Genomic DNA, 24,365 nt, shown 5'->3' with positions numbered 1-24,365 from the left:
TAAATGTTCCTTAAAACATGACCAATTGCAGTCGTTCTTTCAATTCATACGCGTAAAGATATGTGACGGGTGTTCTGATTGGTCGAGCGCCCAGTTTCCTATCTGAAAACAGCGCGGAGGAGAGCCATACACGCCTCTAAATAACAGCTGTGTGGACGCTACATTCACACCATTCAGGTTTGTGCAATTCTACTTTAATCTTGGCTAGACTATAGCCTACTATTCCTATTCCTGTCGATGAAACTGAATAAAACTTCCGAAACGTGCATATGTATCACGAAGAAAAACGTCCAAATGCATATTGTTGGTTTAGTGCATCGCTCAGCCTGATCATGAATTATCAGTTTAACACTCATTTTAAATGCACTGATTACGCCTGCAGCGAGAAAAGTCCGACTCATTTACGCGAATCGGTTCTTTTGAACGGTTCTTTTCAGCCACTTCAGAGCACGATCATTTTCCACGGCGTAAATATCCTTTCTGCATCCCAAATTAGCAATAGGCTATAGACACCGATTTGTCCGTTCAGATTGATTTTGTGAACTGGATCAGCGATTCATTGAAAAGATCCGATTCAAAAGAACGAATCATTCACGAATTTGACATCGCAACGCATGAGCGCTGAAAGCGCTTCCACCTTTGCCAGTTAGTGAGCAGCAGAAAGTCCAGAAAATATGAAAACGGTCTTCTAAAATATATAGGTTATTCATGTCTTATCCCAAGACGAATTTCCTTCGTAGGCTACTCCTCTGGCAGAGAAGGCTGAAATTGAGTGGAGGATCTGTGTGAAGAAGACAAAGAGAGGGGCGGACGCTTTTCGGAGTCTCGCGCGCTCTATTGTTAGTTAATTAGCTAATTCAGAACAGAATCGGATAAAGAGACCATGCATCCTTTGTCCACGACATGTTGTGGCATCACTCCTTGTCGTTTAACCTCCCATTTGCTTATCCAGATCACTGGCCATCACAAATTAGATGGCATCCTGAAATAGCCATACATCTCTATTACAAATAAGGGTTAACTTAACATTTTACCTTATTTCATCAGCAAACCTTAGACATAAACATAACATTTATTTGATGCAAAAAAAGTGTTGACTTTGTCCATTAAAGATTTTAAGAAAACATCCAACAGAATGGTGCAACAGGTCTGCTGACAAGATCTGCCACAGATCATTTGGCCTAATTTCGTTGATGCAGGGCTGAAAGATGCACTTATTTTTGGACCTTAACCTCCTCGGAAGAATTATATTTGTCATTTATTAAACTTTACTTATTTCGACGGATTTGCATGAAAAATCTAAAAAGATATGAATTCTGTTTTTTTTTAAATACTGTGGTAAGAGACGGTTTTTAGCTTGTCTGCTCATCATTCTCATGTCAGGTAAACTCATTTCTTTTTTTGTGCAAAACAGAAAGTTGTGTGTGAATATGTTGTGATTGAGAATGAGATTTTCAACTTGTAAACAGCGGAGTTGCGAATTATGAGCAGCAGACACGCTCAGGACTCAGGAGATTGGAATGTCTGCAATTTTGGCTGTCTAGCAGGCTGATTTAATTTCCTTTTGTTTTTCTCTTATTCATGCAGACAGTTTGTTCTGCATCTTCAGGTTTTGTTGGTCAACTTAAGTTACATCACTTTTCTCAAGGTTTAGGTTGCATAGCAAACTTCTTGTATATTGTTATTGTTATTCTCTGTTGATAGACCATTTTGCCAGAATCTGTTATAATATTTTATTGAAGTACAAGGTGAGTCACTGGTGAACAATCCACCAAGGATGGGACTGGTAGCCCTACCCCAAAATAACACCCGTTGCTGTGGTTTGTTACCAATAAATTTTTTTTCTCATCTCTGTTATTTAAGATTTTCGACTTAATAGACTAACAGATAAAAGAGCCTGTCTTAAATTTCAGATCTTCCGAAACTGATATCCGTTTCTCTTGTAAGTCTTTCCTCTCACAAAAAACAAAATTGCCCCCTGGCTGTCTGTAGAACGTGGCGTGTATTATGTGCTGCTCCACTTTTAAACTCCTTATAGAATGCTTTAGGCGTGGTTCAGCTGGAAAGAGTTCAAACATGACTAAACAAGCCCATTTCAGGCCATAATCTAGAGTTCTAGCTTATGTAAGATTAAGTAATAATAGGAAATTCAAATGAAATGTCCTTAAACAGGCATAATAAGTAGAAAAACAGGTCACACTTTATATTAGGTTACCTTAACTACATAACAATAAACACCTACAAGACTGAATTGACTGTGTAATTATTACACGCTATTCTGGAAAATTTCCCCATTTACTGCTTATGAGTTTGAGGTTATAGGTTCAGGAGGGTTATGGTTAGGATTATAGGGGTAAGAGTTAGGTTTTGGGGTAAGGCTTGTGTCAGGTCGGGGTAATGTTATGTTATGTAATGTTAATAAAATGCACTTTAAATTGCATTACAATGCACTAACATGTTGTATTAAATGGTTAAGAACATAGTTAAGGCCACCTAATATAAAGTGTGACTGCAAAACACACATGGCGTATAGTTGCAAACACATTCTGTGTCTATTGCCAAGTGTTATTTTAAAAATAAATTTTGGAAGCTAACGTGAATGCTTTCACATAACTAATGAATAACAGCTCTACTAAATATACTGAGCAGTATTAGCTATTAAACATGAATGAACATCAGAAGGTATGTTGACAGAAATATATTCATATATATTCATCATATTTCGCTCAATCAGGCTGATTTTTTAAAAAAGGTTTAAAAAGGGGGCATGACCAAAAAAAAAAAAAATATATATATTTTTTTGAGAACCACTGCCTTGAATGTATTTCACCAGCTGCTGCAATACCCTGATAGACTGTGGAAAATAGGAAATATATTTCATGTGTTTTGGAGGTGGCGTGGCTTTGTAGAGCGGAGGTGGAGAAAAAATTTCTCTTTAAGTCAACGAATGTATTTACTTGCAAAACTGATTTGGCGTTGTTCAGATGTGTGCCTAATTTACTTATTAAATTAATAAATAAGTCTAAATAAGTGGTTCAGATGACCAAAACACAAGGTTTTCTTGCATAATTAACATTTTAATTGTTTGGTCAGACATTGACACATTCATAAATCTGGGATTATATTAAACGTTGAGTTATGTTCTGTATGTTAAATATGAATATATAAACAATCGTATGTGCACACTGTGCTTTGCATCCTCTTTCTGCTGATTGCTGAATGAGATTGAATCACATTCTAAATGACTGATCTTCCCGGTGCTCTCATTCATTTCATTCACAAACGAAATGTACCAGTTTGTTCAATTCGTTCACGAACGAGATCTCTCTCGTTCAGACTCAAAACAGCGATCTCGTTCAGTGATGGGCTTTTTTTTAATTTTATTTTTTACCGTTTTTAGAGAAGTGCATGATATTAATAAAACGTAATGAATCATTTTTTTATAAATAATACAACATGAACACAAAACACTGCTTCCAGTACTGTACAGTAGTAGTCAAGTAAATTGTTCAAAGTGCAAATTACCACAAAACTAAGTCTAAAACGCACAAATAAAATATAAGAAAAGCAGGTAAAGAGTCATTTAAATCAAGTAAATGTCAAGTCCCCACTGCCCACTTAGCTCAAACCAAGTAAAAAATGTTAGAAAGATGTTCATTTGTCTTTGTAACATTTAACCATCAGCTTGCGTTATTAAAGGGGAACATGGCAACTCTAGCCATTTCTTCGCTGACTTTCCCTTTTGTTGTCGCGTGTTTTCTCAACGAGCTCCCCCCACAGCTGTGGGCCGTATATTTCACAACACTGTAGTAAAAAAATCTCACTTGCGGCAACGTCCTCCCCCCTTCTACCGCTGCTCATGTGCATTTGTTATTATGGGAGCCGGCCAACTTTATCGTGTGGAGCTATGTCTACCGAGGTGTCTACACAGTATCATATGGCGTGTGTGTTTATGTTGAATTGCCGTAAAGCAGTTTGTGTTTCTCGTTCGGTTGGTTTTCCGCCGGGGAACGCTGGGGGGTGCGGGGAAAGTCACCATTCTCACCAGAACAGGTTTTTTAACCATCCAAATGATTTCTAAACGGATTTATTAAGTTGAAATAGTTGCCAAGTTCCCCTTTAAACTATTTTCATTACAATGGTAAATGGTAAATTTCTTTTCTTTGATGCAAATATGCCAACTACACAAGCCTAGCTCTATCTGTTTGCCATCATTATCGTTCAAACAACTGGTTCTTTTCGTTCATGAACGAGATGTCCCAGTTCGTTAAACTCGTTCACGAACGAGAAGAGCTCCTCTCTCTCTATTGTTCAGACTCAAAAAGCAACTCGGTCACGGTCAGTGAAGGGCGTATTCGTTCACTACATTCAACAAATCACATGCTTCGTCACATCTCATACTCGAAGGCTATTGGCTCGAGGTTTAGTCATTTTTTGAGAGGTTGAAAAAGTCCACAGAGCTACCCGGTTAACTGAGCTGAATGACTGCTAATAGCGCCGCGCTGCTGTGGGGGAAGGGATTTCAGTGAACGAGAAATAAGAGTCAATGGATTACGTGAACGAGAACGATTCGTTCACCTAAAAGATTCGTTCAAAAAGATCGATTCGTTCACGAACATAACATCACTATTTCAAAGCTAGCTTGTTATTGTTTGGCCCAACAGTGGAAAAGTGGTTTATGGTGCGATGATGTAAAACTATTTGTCGATGTCTTGCTCTGAAGGCAGGCATATGCTAATACATTTGCCCTTGTGACGTCACAAGTCCCTCTAATATCAAAACGGGCTGTTTCTGAATCTTGCAGGATGTTTAAATGGTATAAAGACCTCTTATATGTTAAAAGATCAAGGCAAATTTAATTTCTTATGTCATGACCCCTTTAAAGGTTTGATTAGGTTTGTGTGCATATTTTTGGTATCCTGATTATATGTCAGAACAGCTGTTTGTTCTGCCTTCTCTCTCTCTTTTTCCATTGGCTTCCATTTATGTGACAACAGAACTTTCCCAGCCTCCAAAATTATAAATAAAGCTGTGTGTGTGTGTGTGTGTGTGTGTGTATGTATGAAAACTATTTAATATCTCAGTTGTTTCTCTTATTCTGCATCAAAATTAAATGGAGAGCAAGTTTGCAGAACCTTTGGTTGAGTTTCCTGAGAAAATTAAGATCTCAGTTTGTATCTATTTGTATTTATCCTAAACAATTTTAGAAGAAACATCTAAAGGGAAGTTTAAATTAAACTTCAATACATCGTGCAATGAAAGAACAATCATTGAGCAACACAAAGTTCCTCTGGATTCTACTGAAGGACTTTCTTTCTGTCTGTCTGTCTGTCTGTCTGTCTGTCTGTCTGTCTCTCTGTCTGTCTCACTCTTTCTGTCTTTCTCTCAGTGGGCTGATTGTAAGTGTAGCTCTGTCATTGGTTTGTGCTCTTTGCGGCCCAAGTATGGAGAGAGGTTAGCTTTCAGTTCGAGAACAAGCTCTGCCAGAACGGCCATGTGATTTTCCCATCTGTGAGCCAGATACACACACAGCTGCTTCCCCCTCTCACAAGTCTCATGTGGGCATAAATGCACATATACAGTACATCTTTAATGAATAACCACTCTTCATGTTTACACTAGCACTGTGCAGCACCACACAAACATTTAAATCTTCAACGACACTTACACAAATTCAGGGCACTATTGATAAGCCGATAATTACTAATGTTATGGCCAATAAACAAACAAAAAATAAATAAGCAAAATAATATAGAAAAATAAATGAACTGAATGCTGCATCACAGTTAAATATTCAACGTCATCTGTTTCAGACAGTTTCAACTGTTAATTACAAAAAACACTAATATCATCTGATAGTGGAGCTGATATGTGTGTATCTCTAGATAATTAAAAAATTTCCTAACAAACCACCCCTCCTCCTCTAACATTACAGTAATGTTATTTATTTTATGCTAATGCGAATTCAGATCTTAAGTGTAATTAAAATAATGACCCAATGCAAAATATTGCTTTAATGTTAACACTAATGTTGGACAGTCTTATTGGCAATTTGTTTTACTTTTTTTACGTTTTGATTTTTGGTGTGAAATGTGACCCAGACATGTTCTTAACAGCGACACGTTCTGTGAGATTTGTGAGAGAGCTCATTTTCTGGCACATGTGGAATGTGTTCCTTATTTTTTCTCTTTATCCATGTGAAATACTGTATTTTGTTTGAGTACAGAGTGTTTGAGTTAGCACACATCTCTTGTTCTCGTATTACAGACCAGATCTGCTGCACTACTATCAGCTACTGTGCTGTTCAGCAAGAATTTCACACACGTACATACACGGCAATGTCAGCTCTCACGTCTTTGGATTGGATTTGTGAGCTTATGTTTCAGAGATAAGAACAGCAACAGTACGCTTTGTATTGATGTGTGGGATGCCAGCATCTCCATGTGTTTTGAAGCATTTTAAAAGACTCACTCACGCACGACACAAGCATACACGACTGCATCTGGTAAAACAGACTACAGGGCATAAATACTTGAGCCAACAGCTATAAAAACATTCGTGCTGCATTGAGGAGTGGGAGACACTTGAGAAAAGGAGAAAACGAAGGGAAATTCAGTGACAGTTTATAGTGAAAGATTGATAGAGAGCGTGAGAGAAAAAGAAGAGAGACCCACGTGGTTGTATTGCTGTCCGTGAGGGTCATTCTGCTATTCATAGCTATAGTTTCCTTCAGCACTGCTTAGGTCAGTTTAACTGCAACAACAGACACAACGCAAACAACGCAAAACAACGCAAAACAACGCATTACAATACAGCTATTACTCACTCACACGAAAAAACCTAACCAGAGCTGCACAGTAAGTATTTGTTTTTTGTCGTTCAGTTTTGATTCCATTATAAAAGTGGCTTTATGTCAAGCTGTGTGTGTTTTTACCTGTGCTGTGCTGTGGATATAGGAATGTCCCTACAGAAGTAAGGTAAATGTGGGTAAAATTTGGGGGCATCCTCAATTGGAAAATCAATTAATAAATAACACTAATATTCATGAAATGTCCTCATTAAGATAGCTGTGTAAATGTGAGTGTACTTCACATACTCCTGAGTAAGTTCAAGGTCAGTGGCACTGGGCTTTTAGTAGAGTGGAACCAAGAGAAAGTTTTTACCTTGAGAATATATATATATATATATATATATATATATATATATATATATATATATATATATATATATATATACTAACATTTTATATACATGCATAGTGTGTGTGTGTGTGTGTGTGTGTGAGAGAGAGAGTGAGAGTGAGAGAGAGAGAGAGTGAGAGAGAGAGAGAGAGAGAGAGAGAGAGAGAGAGAGAGTGTAACAGTGTGATACCCTACCCTACCTAACCCTACACTAACAAAGACTTCTGAGGTGAAGACCCACCATATTATCGACAACACATTAACAGTGCTGTTCACAGGCTTTATCACTCATTTTCACCCTCTGCATGAAGATGAAGTGGTTTCAGAGATATTATCAGGCATTAGCTGGCCAACACCTCACTGATGCAGGGAAGCTGTCAGCCTTTAGTGAAGGTTTCCATCTTTAGTGTGAGAGCATGGAAGTCAAGTCAAGCTGCAGAAGTTTCTTGGGTCTCAGCTGAATGAAGGGCCCTCATTACTGTATGTAATCATAGTCCACTTCCATGAGGAGGGCCTGTTCAGTGAAACACTGCCGGAGGCTATTGGCTGATGCAGCTGAAATATTTATTTGAAATTTATATTTATTTTTTTAATGGCCCTATTGAAATAATGATACAAACCAGAGACATACAGGGATAAAAATGAAAGATTGTGACTGTCTTTCTCAGATGAGTTGAGTGTCCACTGATTATTATGAACTGGGATAAAACAGGCGTGTGTGTGTATGTATAGGGATGCACTATGATATTGACTTTCTGGCTGATTTTATAAATCTACACTAGTTTAAGAAAATGAAAACAGCATCACAACATTATAATGTAGTATGTAGAGTATGAAACAGATAATAACTGGGTTTTAATACATTTTTCTAATTGATTAAATTAGAAAAATAAGTAATAATAACAAATTTAAGTAAATATAATTGATATAATAAATATAACAGAATAATTATAAAATCAACTATGTATTGTGCACTCCTAGTTTACTGTAACAATAAATAATTTTTAAAATGATTCAGAGGAATTCACTTATGTTTGTGTCACATACTGCTCCGAGACTTGGATTGGAGATCCAAACGCAGCTTTATTAGGGTAATCCAAATATCAGACGAGATCAAAAACACAGGGCAAACAATCCAAACCACAGCTGAGTCCAAAATCAAATCATAGGCGAACAGGGAAATCCAGGAATCCAGGCAGATGATCGAAACCATAACACGGGAAGCCAAAGAAAATTGCCCTGTGACACAAACAAGACTTCACAAAGAATGGCAGAAAACACCGGGCTTAAATAGGCAGACCTAACTAGATAATGACACACCATGGAAGTGACCAAACAATAATGAGTCCAGGCAATGGGTTATGGGAATTGGAGTACATGATGGGAAAGCAAGGGAGTTGGGAGGAATGCTCTCTGGTGGCGATCATGGGCATTTCAGCTGGTGGGTGTAAAAATCTCATACTTCATTCATTTTTGTACAAAACGTGTTTTCTTTGCCAATCACTTTAATGCCAATCACAATCATTTTAATAAGGGCCAACAAGTCATATACAAAAATAATGTCAAATATTCGTCATAAATAGTACCAAATGTTGCATTCCCTTCAAAATGATTTTCAAATGACAATTAAAAGTACATTTTAAAATACACCAGTATCTGTTTTGCTTTTCCATAATCACTTTGTGTGTCCTCCCCTGTGTTTTTCCTTTCAGACTTGAGTAAGCTGAATTGGCAAAGCAATGCAGGCCCAGGATCTGATCCGACACCTGCGGATGCCTGAGCTGGACGACGTGAGGCAGTATGTGCGCAGTTTACCCACTAACACCCTCATGGGCATGGGGGCATTCGCTGCCATCACCACATACTGGCTGGCCACCCGTCCCAAAGCTCTTAAACCACCATGTGACCTCGCCATGCAGTCCGTGGAGGTACCGGTAAGTGTGAAAATGCAGTTGTTTTATGTAGTTTTATACCTAGGGGTAGGGGTTTAAATGACTTCAGATTTTTTTAAGCCAACATTTATGTGATAAAAGTCGAGTCGACTAGTCGCTGATGACGTCATTAATGAACAAATAAGCCTGAACCTCGAGCTGAGACTAGAAAGCGGGTTGCCTTGTGCCGGGTTTTTGAGATGGTCCTCACTGCATAACACGAAATCCAGGGGGAGGAGTTGGATCCAGATCCAACTCCTCCCACCTTACATATTTTCAGTTTCTAAGCTATTTTATTGATAAATCACAGAACAGTGTTGACTATACATTTCTGTGCTACTGAATAAATTCTGTACTATGCTGCTGTGCATTAGTTTAGATCGGCGATTAACTTACATGTACAATAAGCTGTTTAAAACATGCATTCACCTGTTTAATTTTGAGCATCCAGATGGTATAAACAAACATATCTCGTGGAGCGCTCGCAGAGTATGCATTCCCGTCCTTCGGATGAGACGTTAAACTGAGGCCCTGACTCTCTGTTGGCATTAAAAATCCCTGGATGTCCTTCGAAAGAGTAGGGGTGTAATCCTGGCCAAATTTGCACATTGGCCTCTGTCCATCATGGCCTCCTAATCATCCCCATATATACTCATTGGCTTCATCACTCTGTCTCTTCTCCACCAATATGGCTGCCATCGTATCATCCAGGTGGATGCTGCACATTGGTGGTGGTTGAGGAGATTCCCCTTCTATGTTAAGCGCTTTGAGTGCAGAGAAAAGCGCTATATAAATGTAACAAATTAAATCTATTTGTCATTTTAATTGTTGGAAATTGTAAATGTGGACTTCAAAGATTTCTTATCCTGGTGCGCCCTCTATAGACCATGGTCAGTGACTAGTCGACGTCAAGCGTAAAGCGTCATGGCAGAGCATTAAAGTCGACTAGTCTGTGCAACCCCTAGTTCAGGGTTAGTCTCGTCAATATGTCTGTAAAACAAAGTCTGATCTGCATTGTAGTTTTTTTTAAGGCCACATAGACAGGTAGACCTACTGTAGATGCAAAATGACCAACCACAGTTTAGATGATGCCTATTCTAAAACTCTGGCATGCAACAATGAGGTAAATCTTTAATTTTTAGATTATTGACTATTGATTATACCATCAGTTGCACTTGAATATTTCTTGTTTCAATGTTACTAACCACCTCAAACAAAGCTATTAAATATGTTGTACTTAAAAAATTTGATTCCATAAAAGTTTTGCCATAAAACTTTGGTAATTTGGTAATTCTTCATTAGAATTATTCAGTGTGGCCAGTGGCCACCTGGTAAAAAAAACTTGCCAGCAGTTTGAGAAAAACTAGTGGATTCTCATCTCCAACAGTCGCTTAGCAGCCATTGGCTTGCAAATCCACCAAGGTCATAATTTCTCCACATCATCATAGCTTGCGAAACTTGTAACGCATTAAAATAAACACGTTTTCAGTCAGAGACCTTAGAACGCATTCTAGAGTCAAATCTATTTTGAAAGGTTGAAAGTGTCTCTCAGCTCGAGGTGCAAGATTTTAGTGATTATTTGCTCCCTTTAAAAGCGGTTCAGCAGTACAGACTGTGGCTTCCTCTGGTTAACCCAGCATATAAAGAGGTCACCCGCTGCATGTCACAAAACTCTGCTTGTATGAGCTGTCTTAAGTTGCCCATCTGTGTTCTCAGACATACAGTACTGTACATTTAAATAAATCTTAGTGCACAAAATATGTGCTGTGTTTTCTTGAAATCATGCATTGTGGTTTCTATAATAACCATGTTTAATTCCTGTCTGTAGAAGAAAAGGTTTAATATACACTACCGTATTACTGTTTTTATTCAGCTAGAATGCATCAAATCGATCAAAAGTGACAGTAACAAAATTGATCATTCTATTTTTTTTCTATTTAAATAGTGCTATCTATTAAACAGTCATTTAAAATTGTAATCATATTTCACAATATTACATATTTGAACTGTTTTTGTGAGCAAATTCAGCCTTGGTGAGCATAAGAGACATATGCTCAAAAAAATAAACTACTAGCCCAAAACTTTTGAATGGTAGTGTGTGTGTGTTGAAAACATTGGAACCTACAGCTGGTTTTGGAATGGTCTTTTCATCACATTCCTGCTTTTTCCCCCAACTTCACATTCTGTCCTCATATGATGAGCAGTTTTGTGTGTACACATGTGCACAGACTGTAACGATGCCTAATAACAGCCTCTTTCACCCAGACGAGTGTAATTATAGATGTATGTCCTTGATCTCTGTCACTGTCTTTGGCTGAAGAGGAAAACACAGAGGTTCTTGTATTCTCACTATTTCTTGTATGTTTGCTATGGTAACTGAAACGTGTTGGCAACAGATATAAAGCCTGTCAGATTCACAGAGCAACGACCATCTGTAAATTCTTTTAGCGTGAAGTCTTCCTTCCTTCCTTCTGCTGTTAATGGTCTGGTCCTTTTGTTTCATCAAACCCTAAAGTAGTGAAAGATTCGGTGACCTTTACATTTCTGTGAGTCTTATTTTCTTGTTTATTTTGACAAGTTAATGCTACTGTAAAAATTGTTTATGCATAAATGAAATTAGCATTTTGTTCTGGTGCTCAAATATTAAATGCACTGGGATGATTCACTGTTCATTTTACTCTGTTTGTGTCTGTTCATGCTGTTCCAGACTATCTGTCTGGTGTGGAAGCAAAGCGGGAGCGGATTTGTATGAGTTGTGATTTGATTTTCTGGGACAGAACTACATCATAGTTCATTCGTTTTGTTTTTTCAGGGTAGTGAATACGCTCGTCGGTCTATCCTATTGGACAGTGACACATACATTACATACTACTATAAAGACGCTCGGACAATGTATGAGTTTTTCTTACGAGGACTAAGAGTGTCAAGTAAGTCAAGTGGTCATTTAAACAGACATTAAAATCAACTAAATTAATAGTTCACCTAGAGCTGCACGATTAATCGTTAAAAGATTGCGATCTATAATATACATTATTCCAAAATGTCAATGATTCGGCTATGTCTATTAAATCTTTGACAAGTACGATCACAGCGAACAATTAAATCTGTGTTCGTACTGCTGCTGACCCAGAGAAAGCAGTTATCATCATATATTGATATGAAACAGCTTTACAAACAGTCTTTTCAACCACACAGTATATATATGAAGAGTTCAGATGCAAAAGCCTCTAAGTGCCATCTGGAATTTTCTTCTAGAATGATCATTTTTATCAAGCTCGTAGGTTTAAGTTCAATAATTTCACTTAAATGACAATTAATAGGTCATTTTCATTGCCATTTAAGTGAAATGACTGAATTTAAATATACAAGCTTGATAAAAATGATCATTCTAGAAAAAAATGTAAGATGGCACTTAGAGGCTTTTGCATCTGAACTCTTCATATATACTGTATATATATATATATTTTTTTTTTGGAAGTACTGGAATAAAGTTTATTGCATATAAACACTGATGTCTGCCCTAGCGATCAAAAAAGAGTAAATGACACATTTTGAAGTAAGTTGCCACTTCAAATAAAGATTTATCAATAACATTGTTACACCAGTAGGTGGCGACAAGTGACTGTTTGTGAATTTGTCATTGACTCATTCATTCAAAAGATTTTTTCAAAAATGCTGATCCATCCAGTAATGAAACAAGTCTTTATGAGCGAGTCATTGAATCATTCATTAAAACCACTTTTTTTTTTATGATTAATTCAGATGAATTCAATATTTTTTAAATATACTGTGTTGTTTAGTTGTCTATTCAGAATCGTGGGAGAATCGTGATCTCTATTTTAATAAAAAAAATATCCAGAATCGTACAGCTCTAAGCCTAAAGTTTTGTCATCATGTTTGAGATCTTTACATTTTTGTGATTTATTTTTTATAGATAATGGTCCTTGTTTGGGATCACGAAACGCGAGCAAGCAATATAAATGGCTGTCGTATAAAGAGGTAAGATTTCTGTAGTCTTAAGTAGTCTGCGGTGTGATTTTAAATCAGAACTGGTTTAGCATTTTATTTCGTAAATTTTCATGAATTCCTCTCTTGTTTATATTTGATCAGATGTGGCTGTGCAACTGAATAAAGTTATGTATTTCCGTATGATGTTTGTGTTCGTAGGTAGCAGACAGAGCAGAGTTTGCAGGTTCAGCATTACTCCACAGAGGTCACTGTCAATCAGGAGACAAATACATTGGCATCTTTGCACAGAACAGGCCAGAGGTAATCACATCCTACTAGAGCTATCTGCCTCAGACAGTTTGATTGTAAAATGGATTGATGTGGGCTGTAGGCCGATAATCATGTATAAACAATATGATAACTTCTAAAGCCACTTTTTGTCTATTCATTGCTTTACTTGTTTGCCACAATAATGTAATGACTTTGAAAATGTTGGTCCCACTTTATATTGTGTCTTACTCTTTAACTAATTTGTACCAACATTTAAATTAATAATTTGATAGAGTGCACTTATTATGTACATACATGTTTTTACATTGTACTTATATTATTATAATTACCTGCATTTTCCCTTCCCTTTTAATAAATCTGTCCTAATCTTACCCGTATCCCACCTCAATAGCTGCAAAAGTGTTTTGCAATGCAACTTCAACAAAATAATTACTTTGTACTTATTTTTTGATGTAAGTACATAATAGTTAAAGACACCTTATATAAAGTGTGACCGAATTTTTTCATTTGGAAACTTTCTCAGCAATATTAATATATATGATTTAATTAAAATGTCATGTATTTACATTAATTGAAGGTTGACAGCCCTAATTAATTGCTTCACTTATTGTACAGCAGGTGTGGCGGCACTTCCTAATCCTGTTTTATTCTATATTTATTCTGTTTAAGATGATATTATTTGTGCATAAGTATGTGTATTCCACAACTGATTAAATTGCTTGTACATTAGTGGACGATTTCAGAGCTGGCATGTTACACATATTCACTGGTGGCAGTGCCACTGTATGACACACTGGGTACAGAGGCCATCAGCTACATCATTGACAAAGGTGAGCAAGCGCACAGCATTTTTTTATAATTCTGTGCAGAAGTTTTATGATATCTTTCCCTTCTATTTAAATTTATTTCTGCAAATAAATACTTAAAATTTTATTTAAATTTTTTTTTATTCCGACTAAAAATGTCCTATTCCTATCACGGAAAAGCATTTTGTTCACTGAATAAGTAACTTAAACACTATTAATTAGAACCTATTTATTAAAATTGTATTTTAACATTTTTAATTGCATTACTTAAAGGCACAATATGTAAGATTTTTGGATTAAAATATCCAAAAACTGCTAAAACAATATATATTTTGTTGACTTGTGTACTTACATTATCCCAGATGTTTCCAACAATGTTTAAATCCAGAGAAATCAGCTATTTTAACCAGTGTAACGGCCGTGTCATTGCGTAACCTGCCAATGACATCATATCCGCGCTACACTTAATTTCCGTAGAAAACATGGAAACACCATTTAAAACCAGGAAACGCTTTAATTTGTTATGCTTTTTGGTGAGCAACTGTTTGAATACTTTTAACGATAGAAAATGAATCATTGTTATATAGCTCAACACGGTTAGTCTTATTGTTTGAATCTATTGATTTCTTGATTTACTGCAAGTAACATATTTTTACCATGCCTCAAAGACAACACTTTTTTGTCAAGTGGCTTCCACAGCATAATCAGAAAGAGCTTTATTTGTAGTAACAGTAATACAGCATTTTATACAATACATTTTAAAATAAATTGCATGCCATTTAGGAACACAAGTCATCCAGCTACAGTACTAATATCGATCTAGCTTACTGCAGTGTGCAACAAGTGTCTCATACCAGCCACCAAGCAAGTCAGGTAAAGTGACCCATAATTCATCATTTGCTGCTATTTCATCAGAATGAAAATAAATAATGTGAATTTAAGTGATCAAACATGAATGTAACAAAGTTTAAATTCAGGGATAAAGGAGGTGGGCGTTAAACAACTTTAATCGTAACTTTAATCATAAAATATGCATAAACAACAAATCGAAGAGAGCGGCAGCGGCCGATATAAGCAAAAACAGCAACATAAAATGTCCTGGGCTCTCAGCCCTTCCCTGCTTCATACCACAGTAACATTAATAAAACTTTAATACATTAGCTCACCCATGAACATGATTTCTGCCTGAGTCTTGTCGGATTGCTTTCCATTGGCTGTGGAGCTCCCATGATTCCACGCTCATTCACGGCGTCATCAAGCTACGCCTTTGTTAATGTTTTGAAAGCAACCTCTAGCGGCAAAACTTACATACTGTGCCTTTAATATTTAATTAATTAACAGAACTATTTTCAATTTCATTTGAAGATTTGAATGAAGATGGGAAATCGTGTTGACATTGTGATTTTGTGGAAATTTGTTGTGGGTAACAGAGCTTTTGTTGTAGCCTCCATCTCCACTGTGATCTGTGATCTCGCGGAGAAGGCTCGTCTTATCTTGGACTGTGTGTCTGGCCGGAAGCATAGCGTCACAACCATAGTGATCATGGAGAACTTTGACAGTGAGCTGACTGCACAAGCACAACAGAACGGCATTGAAGTTTTGAGCCTCAAGGAGCTGGAGGTTTGATACACACACACACACACACTTAAACACACTTGCTAAACAGTGATCCCATTAATCCCATTTAATTTATTTGTACTGCACTAAATGAAGTCTTTCTTTTGGCAGGCTATTGGCAAAGTCAACCACAAGACTCCCATTGTGAGTAAAACTGAGCACTGTATTGATTTACAGACTTGCAACATTACATGTGAATAATTAATAGTTTTATTTGATAGCTTTATTATTGATTTTTTTTACTTCATAATTTAATGAATGCTTAGTATTGAATTTTTATTTCAAGCCTCCTAAACCAGAGGACCTGGCACTGATTTGCTTCACAAGTGGAACTACAGGTATGCGGACTAGATCTGTTATTCTGCTGCTGTTGCAGAGCAAGTATGGACTTGCTACTGCTAATAGATACACAGACACACTGCTGTGAGCATGAAAGATATCCTGCTGCTGCTGCATAAGTAGACATGCATAAATCCCATAGCAGATCTAGACAGGTGGATGTGGAGGGTCTCAGAAGAACTCTGATAGCGCTGCAGGACTAGTATACAGCAACCACTAAACCAGACTATTTAAATGTTGAGCAAGCAATCTCATTGGCCGCAGGATCAGCAGAGGCCAATCAGCTTGTCCCATGTGGTGATTATGTGATTGCTTGTAGATTGCATGTAATGGACCTATCAGCCCGGGCCCTCTAGAATTTCATGTTTGAACTAGATATTAATGTATTAAAGTATTTAATTGTTATTAATCTCAAACAAAATGAATTATTTTGTAGTTAACACATCAATGCTTTCCAATGAAAAAATTATATGCACAAATGTGACTTTAATAATTGAGTATTCATTGATGAACAAAGCAAACTTCTTTCCTTTTTCATTTACATGTTGCTTCAAAGTCATATTTTGGCATTTTTTAGGACTCCAACCTGGAGAATAAATGTAACTGATTTCTTTGCCGACAGGAAATCCAAAGGGAGCAATGCTTACACATGGAAACGTTGTTTCCAATTGTTCTGCTTTCATTAAAGTTACACAGGTAAGATACATTTTTTCGCTTCTTTATCCTTAAAAAATCATTGTACTGAAGTCTATCTTTGAGAAAAAGATAAAAAAAATGCCAACAAATGAGATTTAAATGTCAGATCAGATCTATGAGATTTTTAGGAGCCTGTTTCCTTTATTTTGTTTGTCAGTTAACTGTTAAATGAAATGTCTTTCTGTCTCTGTTATGTTCACCTTTTCTTGTGCCTCATTTCCTCATTTAATGATCTGTTTCCTGTTTCTACCTCCCTCATGATCTGTATGTTGATGTGTTTGTATGTGTATGTGTGTGTGGTTAGGGGTTTCTGAAACTTGGTCCTCAAGATGTCCTCATCTCCTTCTTACCACTAGCGCATATGTTTGAAAGAGTAGTTGAGGTATGCTGGATTTCACACTGCACGTGTGTGTGTGTGTTTTACAGGTTCATTGCATGCTTAACCAGACAGACATTCACATTTCTTACCTACCACTAGCACACATGTTTGAGAGAGTGGTTGAGGTATGTATTATGCATGCACACAGTCATTAAACAAATGTTTTAAAACATTAAATTAATAAGTTAGGGATGTTTTGGTTAAATATATGATACTATGATTTATTTACTCTACCATTGGCACATATTTTACATATTGTAGTTGCCAAAAGTAATTTCCGGCCTAGGAAAATTGACATCTTCACCCTTTATCCAAATAAAGTATTATTAAAAATGTGTTGTGTTGTGCTTGGAGTAAATTATTTTATTAGTGAGAATGCAATGAAACATGCCAAATAGTGTAGCCATAATTTCTGGCCAGGCTGTCATAAAAAACTAAAAAACAATGAACACATGCAAAACCAAGAGAGAACCTACAAAACATTAGTAACTGATTATGTTGTAGTCAATGTATGCTTTTTTCCTGTGAGCTTTTTGATTTTATATGCTTTTTTTTTGCATAGTAAAATAAAAGCCGTTGCTGTAGTGTTCATTTTTGCCAAAAAAAATAATTTGTCAGATAAATACCTTATCCAAGTTTAGTATTTTGCTATTCCCTCATATTTCAAATATAAAAAAAATATAAAATATTTTCTTAATATTTTGATTGTTTTAAACAAACTTGTAGTGTCATTAAAAACAAATATCTCCTCTGGACATCACTTTTGGCCACTGCTGTATATATATATATATATATATATATATATATATATATATTTTTTTTTTTTTGTTGAATAACTGTGTTTGTTGTGTGTGTATAGGGTGTGCTTCTGGTCCACGGGGGCAGGATAGGATATTTTCAGGGTGACATCCGTCTGCTGATGGATGATTTGAAGACTCTTAAGCCCACTGTATTTCCTGTAGTGCCCAGACTACTCAACCGCATGTTTGATAAGGTAACTGTTTAGTTATACACACAAAAACTGTTAACGTTGAAGTCTGTCTTTAAATATACCTAAACATCTTTACTCATTATACATTCATCTTTGTTTGCGTTAAGATCTTCGGACAGGCGAACACTCCTCTTAAGAGATGGCTGCTGGATTTTGCCACCAGCAGAAAAGAGGCGGAGCTAAGAAGTGGAGTTGTGAGGATGGACAGCATGTGGGATAAACTGATCTTCAGCAAAGTGCAGGTAACCAGATGAAAAGGAGAAAGAAAGAGAGAGTGTGTTTGTGCCCAGGGACAGAACAATCAGATGAAACCATAGAGAACCTATAAAGACTGTTTCCTGGCAACTCACAAATTCAAAAACACTCAGCATCCAACTGTCCAACATTTATAAAGGAAAAAAAAGCAAGGGAAATCATGTCTAGGGAAATCATCACATCTAAAGGCCCATTCAATCCAAGGACGTTGGATATAAAACAAAATATATACATTTAATTATATATATATATTGTAAGAAACCAATTCACAATTGGGAGATTTAAAGTCACAATTGGCTTTTTAATGATTGATTGATTGATTGATTGATCGATCGTTTTTCAGGCTTTCATAGAAACTCTGCTTCTGCTCCGCTCTGGTGCTGGTGAAAGAAACCTTGCTTTGAGTGATTCTGGAGTGCGAAACAGAGTCACTCTTACATTCAAATACAAGTTTTAGTTTGTTTTTCAACAACACAGTACACCAGCATTCAGCCTTGTTATAAATAGATTTATATAATAGAATTCTTCACATGCTTATGTCGCATCTACAATTAATTCTACTATATGGGCCATTCTACAAAATTGTTTCAAAGTCAGAGTTGGAAACGTCTTGAAAATGTTTATTTTTCAACAAATTTTGTATGTATGCAAATTGTATTATATCCAAGGTACACATTTCTAGAAATTGTGCAGTTAATTATCATATTGTATTTTCAGAAAGTTTTGGAATAATTTTCCTCTCCCAAAATTTGTCACTACCGAAACACAATAAAAAATTATTTAATAAGAAGGCTTATATTGACCTATTAATATTTTGTTTACATCTACCTTGTAAATATATTGTTTGCTGTTTAAAAAACAACAACTTTTCACAGGTAAATCAATAACAATTACAATGTTAACAATATTTTTAATTTATACGTAGTGTAATTTATACGATTTGTTGTATTTTTAACCCAATCTTTCTTTTAACATTGAGTTAATCATACTGATTTCAAAGTTAAGGATTCATTAGTATTAGGGCTGTAGCTATCGATTATTTTAGTAATTGAGTATTCTACTGATTATTCCATCGAGTAATCGGATACAAATTTTTTTTATAAAAAGTGAACAGCCTTTTAAATGACTTAAAATACAGATATGTAACACTTTACAATATGTTTCATTAGTTAACATTAGTTAACATACTAAGAATGAACAATACTTCTACAGCATTTATTAATCTTAGTTAATATTAATTTCAACATTTACTAATACATTATTCAAATCAAATGTTATATTTGTTAACATTACTGTGAACTAACATGAACAAACAATGAAACTAACATTAACAAATATTAATAAATACAGTTACAAATGTATTGTTCATTGTTAGTTCATGTTGGTTAATACATTAACTAATGCTAATGAACCTTGTTGTAAAGTGTTATCTAAATACATAATAACAAGCAATAATTATTTGTTCAAATAAAGTATCAAAGTAATCATATGGGTTTTATTGAACAATGCTGTTAAAGTACACCATGTAAAATAAATGATATAAACTAATATAAACATAACTTAGGCTATGTACATTACGAAAAAAAAAAAAAAAAAAATGCCTGCAGAGAGCGCCAATGGCTTGGTTAGACTAAGGCATGATCAAATCCTTGTTTAATATTGGCCAAACCAAATTTAATTCAAATGTCAACTTAATCTTTAATATTTGGTCTCTTCTTTACGGTAGAGATGCAACAGCTGCTGTAAAAAAAAAAAAATAAGTAACAATAGCTTGTGTGCACGTCAAAACATGCAAACTCAGTGCAAGGGTTAAACTTTTATTTTGAAATTGCGATGAACAACAATTCGCATTTCAGAGAGATGTTTATGTATTATTCTCCTGTGTTGGCATTTTACAAATGAGTTGCGTTACGAATCTTGTGAAACGGCGCAAACTGCATACAGATGAACGTTATAGGCCACAAAAACGTCTCGGTTACTAACGTAACCTTGGTTCCCTGAGAAGAGGGAACGACTATTGCGTAAGTAGCTTACGCTATGGGAAAACTCCTTTTCTCGAGAATATGAAGCCAACATTTTTTAAAAAGCAGTGTAGCTGCACAGCATACACAGATGAGCGGCTAGCGTGGTCATTGGCTGTGCTGCGGCAACTGCATGAACCTATGACAGGACGGCTCAGACGCGCAGTCCAATTAGGGCAATTCGCACCCTGACGCGTCATAGCCCGCCAGAATGGGTGTGGTCAGAGGTTATAAATATAGCCCCCCAAGCTGTCATAGGCCAGGTTAAATCAACTGAAGCGAAACACCGATTAAAGCACAAGCACGGCGGTTTACGCAATAGTCGTTCCCTCTTCTCAGGGAACCGAGGTTACGTTAGTAACCGAGACGTTCCCTTTCGAGAGGTCTCTCCTATTGCGTAAGTAGCTTACGCTATGGGAACTCCCTTCAAAACGCTGTGCGTGCTTGACTTCGCTCTAATATAGCCCAAGGCAGAAGCCTGAAGCCGTGAGAGTAAAGTATGGGTTTGGCACGGGTCTCTGGCGCGAAAACCTTAGATTTCGCCACTGAGCCACAGGGGGAAAACACATAAGCTTTCGGTTAGCGTGAGCATATAAGAGTGTTAGTGTTTTGTGTCTGCGTTTGTTTGCAGGCGTGCATGTATTATCGGCGGGACTAAAACACTCTCTATCCTCCTTTCGCCGGTGAGTGACGCACGCGAACGGGGGGGGGTAGCTTTCTTGTAACGTAACGAAAGCTAACCCCGGGTGCTGAACATTGCTTGTGACCGTCCGCTCTGACATCCCTTGTGAACGGCGCAGTTTGCACGGCTCAAACAAAGTGAGAGAAAGCGGGAAGAGGGGTCGAGCCCGCAGGGTGGGGAGATCCATCTCGTCACATTCAGGGCAGCCGCCCTTAGCGAGTGCAGCTTCTGCATGGTAACGGATCAGACAGGAAGCACAGAGGATGTGACGTCTCCACCGACGAGTTGGTGCGAGGCATTTGAAACAACGCCTCGTTGGAAATTTCTCTTTTAGAAGTGTCGCGGCTGCGAACACTTGTGATCAGGAAAGGATACGGCGCGCCGGAATGGCTCAGCAGAACAGCGGTGAAGGCGGCGAAGGAAGCCGGCGTCCTCAGTACTGCGAAGCAGTGGCTTGTCCCGCTGCTGGGTGCCTGTCGACGGCAGCGAAGGCTTCAATCCGGAGTTTCAGTGAAGTGGAGGTTCGCTGAAGGAGACAGCATGACAGTTCGGGGGGCTATATTTATAGCCTCTGACCACGCCCATTCTGGCGGGCTATGACCTACAGTCTATGGCTATGACGCGTCAGGGCGCGAATTGCCCTGATTGGACCGCGCGTCTGAGTCGCCCTGTCATAGGTTCATGCAGTTGCCGCAGCACAGCCAATTACTGCGCTAGCCACTCACCTGTCTATGCTGTGCAGCTACACTGCGTTTTTACATTTTTTGGCTTCATATTCTTGAGAAAAGGAGTTTTCCCATAGCGTAAGCTACTTACACAATAGGAGAGACTCCCGAAAGGGAACTCACAGCACACAGAGATGGAGTTTGAGAAACCCGAGACACTGACACGTATATAAATGATGACAGTGATATGAAATATATTTGACAGTGATATGATAATAATTATTTATATTATTATAGAAATAATAATAAACCTTGGTTAACGAAGGGTATATTGAAATCTTGTAAAAAGAAGAATAAGCTTTATCGGGACTTTGTAAAATATCGGACAGTAAATGCAGAAAAAATATATAAAGCCTATAAAAATAAGCTGATTACTATAATGAGACGTGCAAAGAAAGATTATTATACAAACTTGTTGATGGAAAACAAAAGTAATATCAAAAGAATGTGGAAAGTATTAAGGGAGGTTATGGGCAGTAAATTGAATTATAGTCAGCCATTATATTTAATGAATGAACAGAACGTCGAGATAAGTGGTGAAAAAATGGCTGACGAATTTAATTCATTTTTTGTCAATGTTGGTCCAAATCTTGCCAAAACTATACCACTACATAATGAAAATAAAAGTTGGACAGGTGAAAGCAGAGTCGTGCAATCCTTTTTTTTGACGAAGTTAGTGAGAGTGAAATTATTTCCACTGTCTCTAAATTAAAAAGTAAACATTCATGCGATAGTGATGGCTTAGATATGTATATTGTCAAAGAAACTATACGTTGCATTATTAGACCATTAAAATATATAATAAATTTGTCTTTTAATACAGGTTTTTTTCCAGATAAAATGAAGGTGGCTAAAATTATTCCCCTTTTTAAATCTGGTGATAGACATAGTCTCACAAATTATAGGCCTATATCTTTGCTTCTTCAATTTTCAAAAATTCTGGAGAAGCTTTTTGTTAAAAAGTTTGATTATTTTCTTGAAAAACATTCTTTGATACATGATAATCAGTTTGGGTTTCGAAGCAGCCGCTCAACAGCTATGGCTTTGATGGAAATCACAGAGGACATTATTACAGAATTGGAGAATAAAAATCACACAGTTGGTGTTTTTATTGACCTTAAAAAGGCCTTTGACACTCTTGATCATGGTATATTGATATCTAAATTACATACATATGGAATTATAGCCTGGTAATACCAGACTCTGCTACTTCACTTTGCTTCGTAGACAGAGTCTGAAATGGCATAATAGAGAAGTGTTTTCTCTCTCGCTAGGGGGCGCTTGTCTGAAGTTTAAAATCATTGGTTACCCGTAAGCCAATCAGATAAGTTTAGTTATGACGTATGTTATGCGCCTGTACAGCCGCATCGAACCACAGACATCATGCATCGAACTCAAATCTATGATCGAACATCCACTGTAAACCTGCTGTAAACACATGATGATGCGAGCGAAATACCGGAGTGAACATGGCTGCAAACGACTTTTGCAGATTATGCGAAGTTAATCTACGCATCCACGGTACAATCACGGCCTCTAAACATATTTTTGACAGAGTGAAACAAGAAAATATTTGTAGCCAACTCTCAAACTTAGGATTAGATCTTTTAAAGATGAGTCTGTCGGAAATGCTGCAACTTAATTTCAAGATTAAAGCATTACCAGGGTCGCATTAAGACCTCACTGGGCCCCGGGGCTATGAGTTACTGCAGTTTACTAGTTTTCATCTATTATCACGGTAACAATTGATAAATTAAACTTTTCCCAAAACCAGTCGGGAGTAGGGCCACAACATCACCTCCATTTAAAAGGTTTATCAAACACTCTTCTTGTTCTGGCTTCAGTTTGAAAAACCCCGGAATGTTCTCCATAACAGAGCAAATTGCATCCCGTGTCTCGTTTCCCATTTCCGCGGTCGTTTCGGTTTTCGATTTCTCTAACATACAATGTAAAACTCGGCGCTTAGCGTCTACGTCACGGCTCTCAGCCCGCCCTCTGTTCGTTGATTGGCCCGGCCGTCTGAAGGCCGATGGAAAACTGAAAGATAGGCTGCTATCTCAGACTGACTACAGGAGCTAAATGAAATTAGGAAGTCTGACGTAGTCAGGCTAATGGAATTAGAGGTGTAGTATTAAACTGGATTATTAGTTACTTAGAAAATAGACAACAATATGTAGAGTATATAGGCCATGAATCTAAGTTGGAAACAATACAGTGTGGAGGCCCTCAAGGCTCTGTGCTGGGGCCTAAATTATTTACTTTATATAGTAATGATCTCTGTGATGAATCAAAGATTTTACGTTTTGTTCTTTTTGCGGACGATACAGATTTTTTTGTATCGGGTAAGAACTTAAAAATATTAATGAAAACTATTGAACAAGAATTGATCCTACTTCAGAAATGGTTTAATAAAAATAAACTGTCGTTAAACTTAAGTAAAACAAAATTTATGTTGTTTACAAATCAGAAATGCCCTGATAATGTTCGTTTGACTTTAAATGGA

The 24,365-nt window shown here is 36.9% G+C and overlaps 1 protein-coding gene across 3 annotated transcripts in view; it reads left to right on the top strand.

The window, feature by feature from the left end:
• The first annotated feature begins 47 nt into the window (after positions 1–47).
• The window catches only part of acsl1a (acyl-CoA synthetase long chain family member 1a), a 37,243-nt gene continuing 12,925 nt past the window's right edge, over positions 48–24,365 (top strand). Inside the window, exons 1-13 of one of the 3 annotated variants that reach the window (XM_082165775.1) lie at positions 48–177; positions 8,894–9,115; positions 11,925–12,039; positions 13,047–13,111; positions 13,280–13,381; positions 14,082–14,181; positions 15,602–15,777; positions 15,886–15,918; positions 16,061–16,112; positions 16,736–16,809; positions 17,114–17,191; positions 18,048–18,182; positions 18,287–18,421. In XM_082165775.1, the coding sequence (XP_082021901.1) occupies positions 8,921–9,115; positions 11,925–12,039; positions 13,047–13,111; positions 13,280–13,381; positions 14,082–14,181; positions 15,602–15,777; positions 15,886–15,918; positions 16,061–16,112; positions 16,736–16,809; positions 17,114–17,191; positions 18,048–18,182; positions 18,287–18,421 (1,260 nt within the window). In that variant the 5' untranslated portion in view covers positions 48–177; positions 8,894–8,920. Of the gene's footprint in view, positions 178–6,461; positions 6,858–8,893; positions 9,116–11,924; positions 12,040–13,046; positions 13,112–13,279; positions 13,382–14,081; positions 14,182–15,601; positions 15,778–15,885; positions 15,919–16,060; positions 16,113–16,735; positions 16,810–17,113; positions 17,192–17,235; positions 17,314–18,047; positions 18,183–18,286; positions 18,422–24,365 lie in introns of those variants that run through there. The other 2 variants (XM_082165776.1, XM_082165774.1) reach the window with 2 other exon arrangements.

Source organism: Leuciscus leuciscus (assembly GCF_965113295.1).
Source record: "Leuciscus leuciscus genome assembly, chromosome: 3".
Classification (NCBI taxonomy): Eukaryota; Metazoa; Chordata; class Actinopteri; order Cypriniformes; family Leuciscidae; genus Leuciscus; species Leuciscus leuciscus.
The sequence above is the reverse complement of the archived record's forward strand: the minus strand, read 5'-3'. Positions and strand labels throughout refer to the sequence as shown.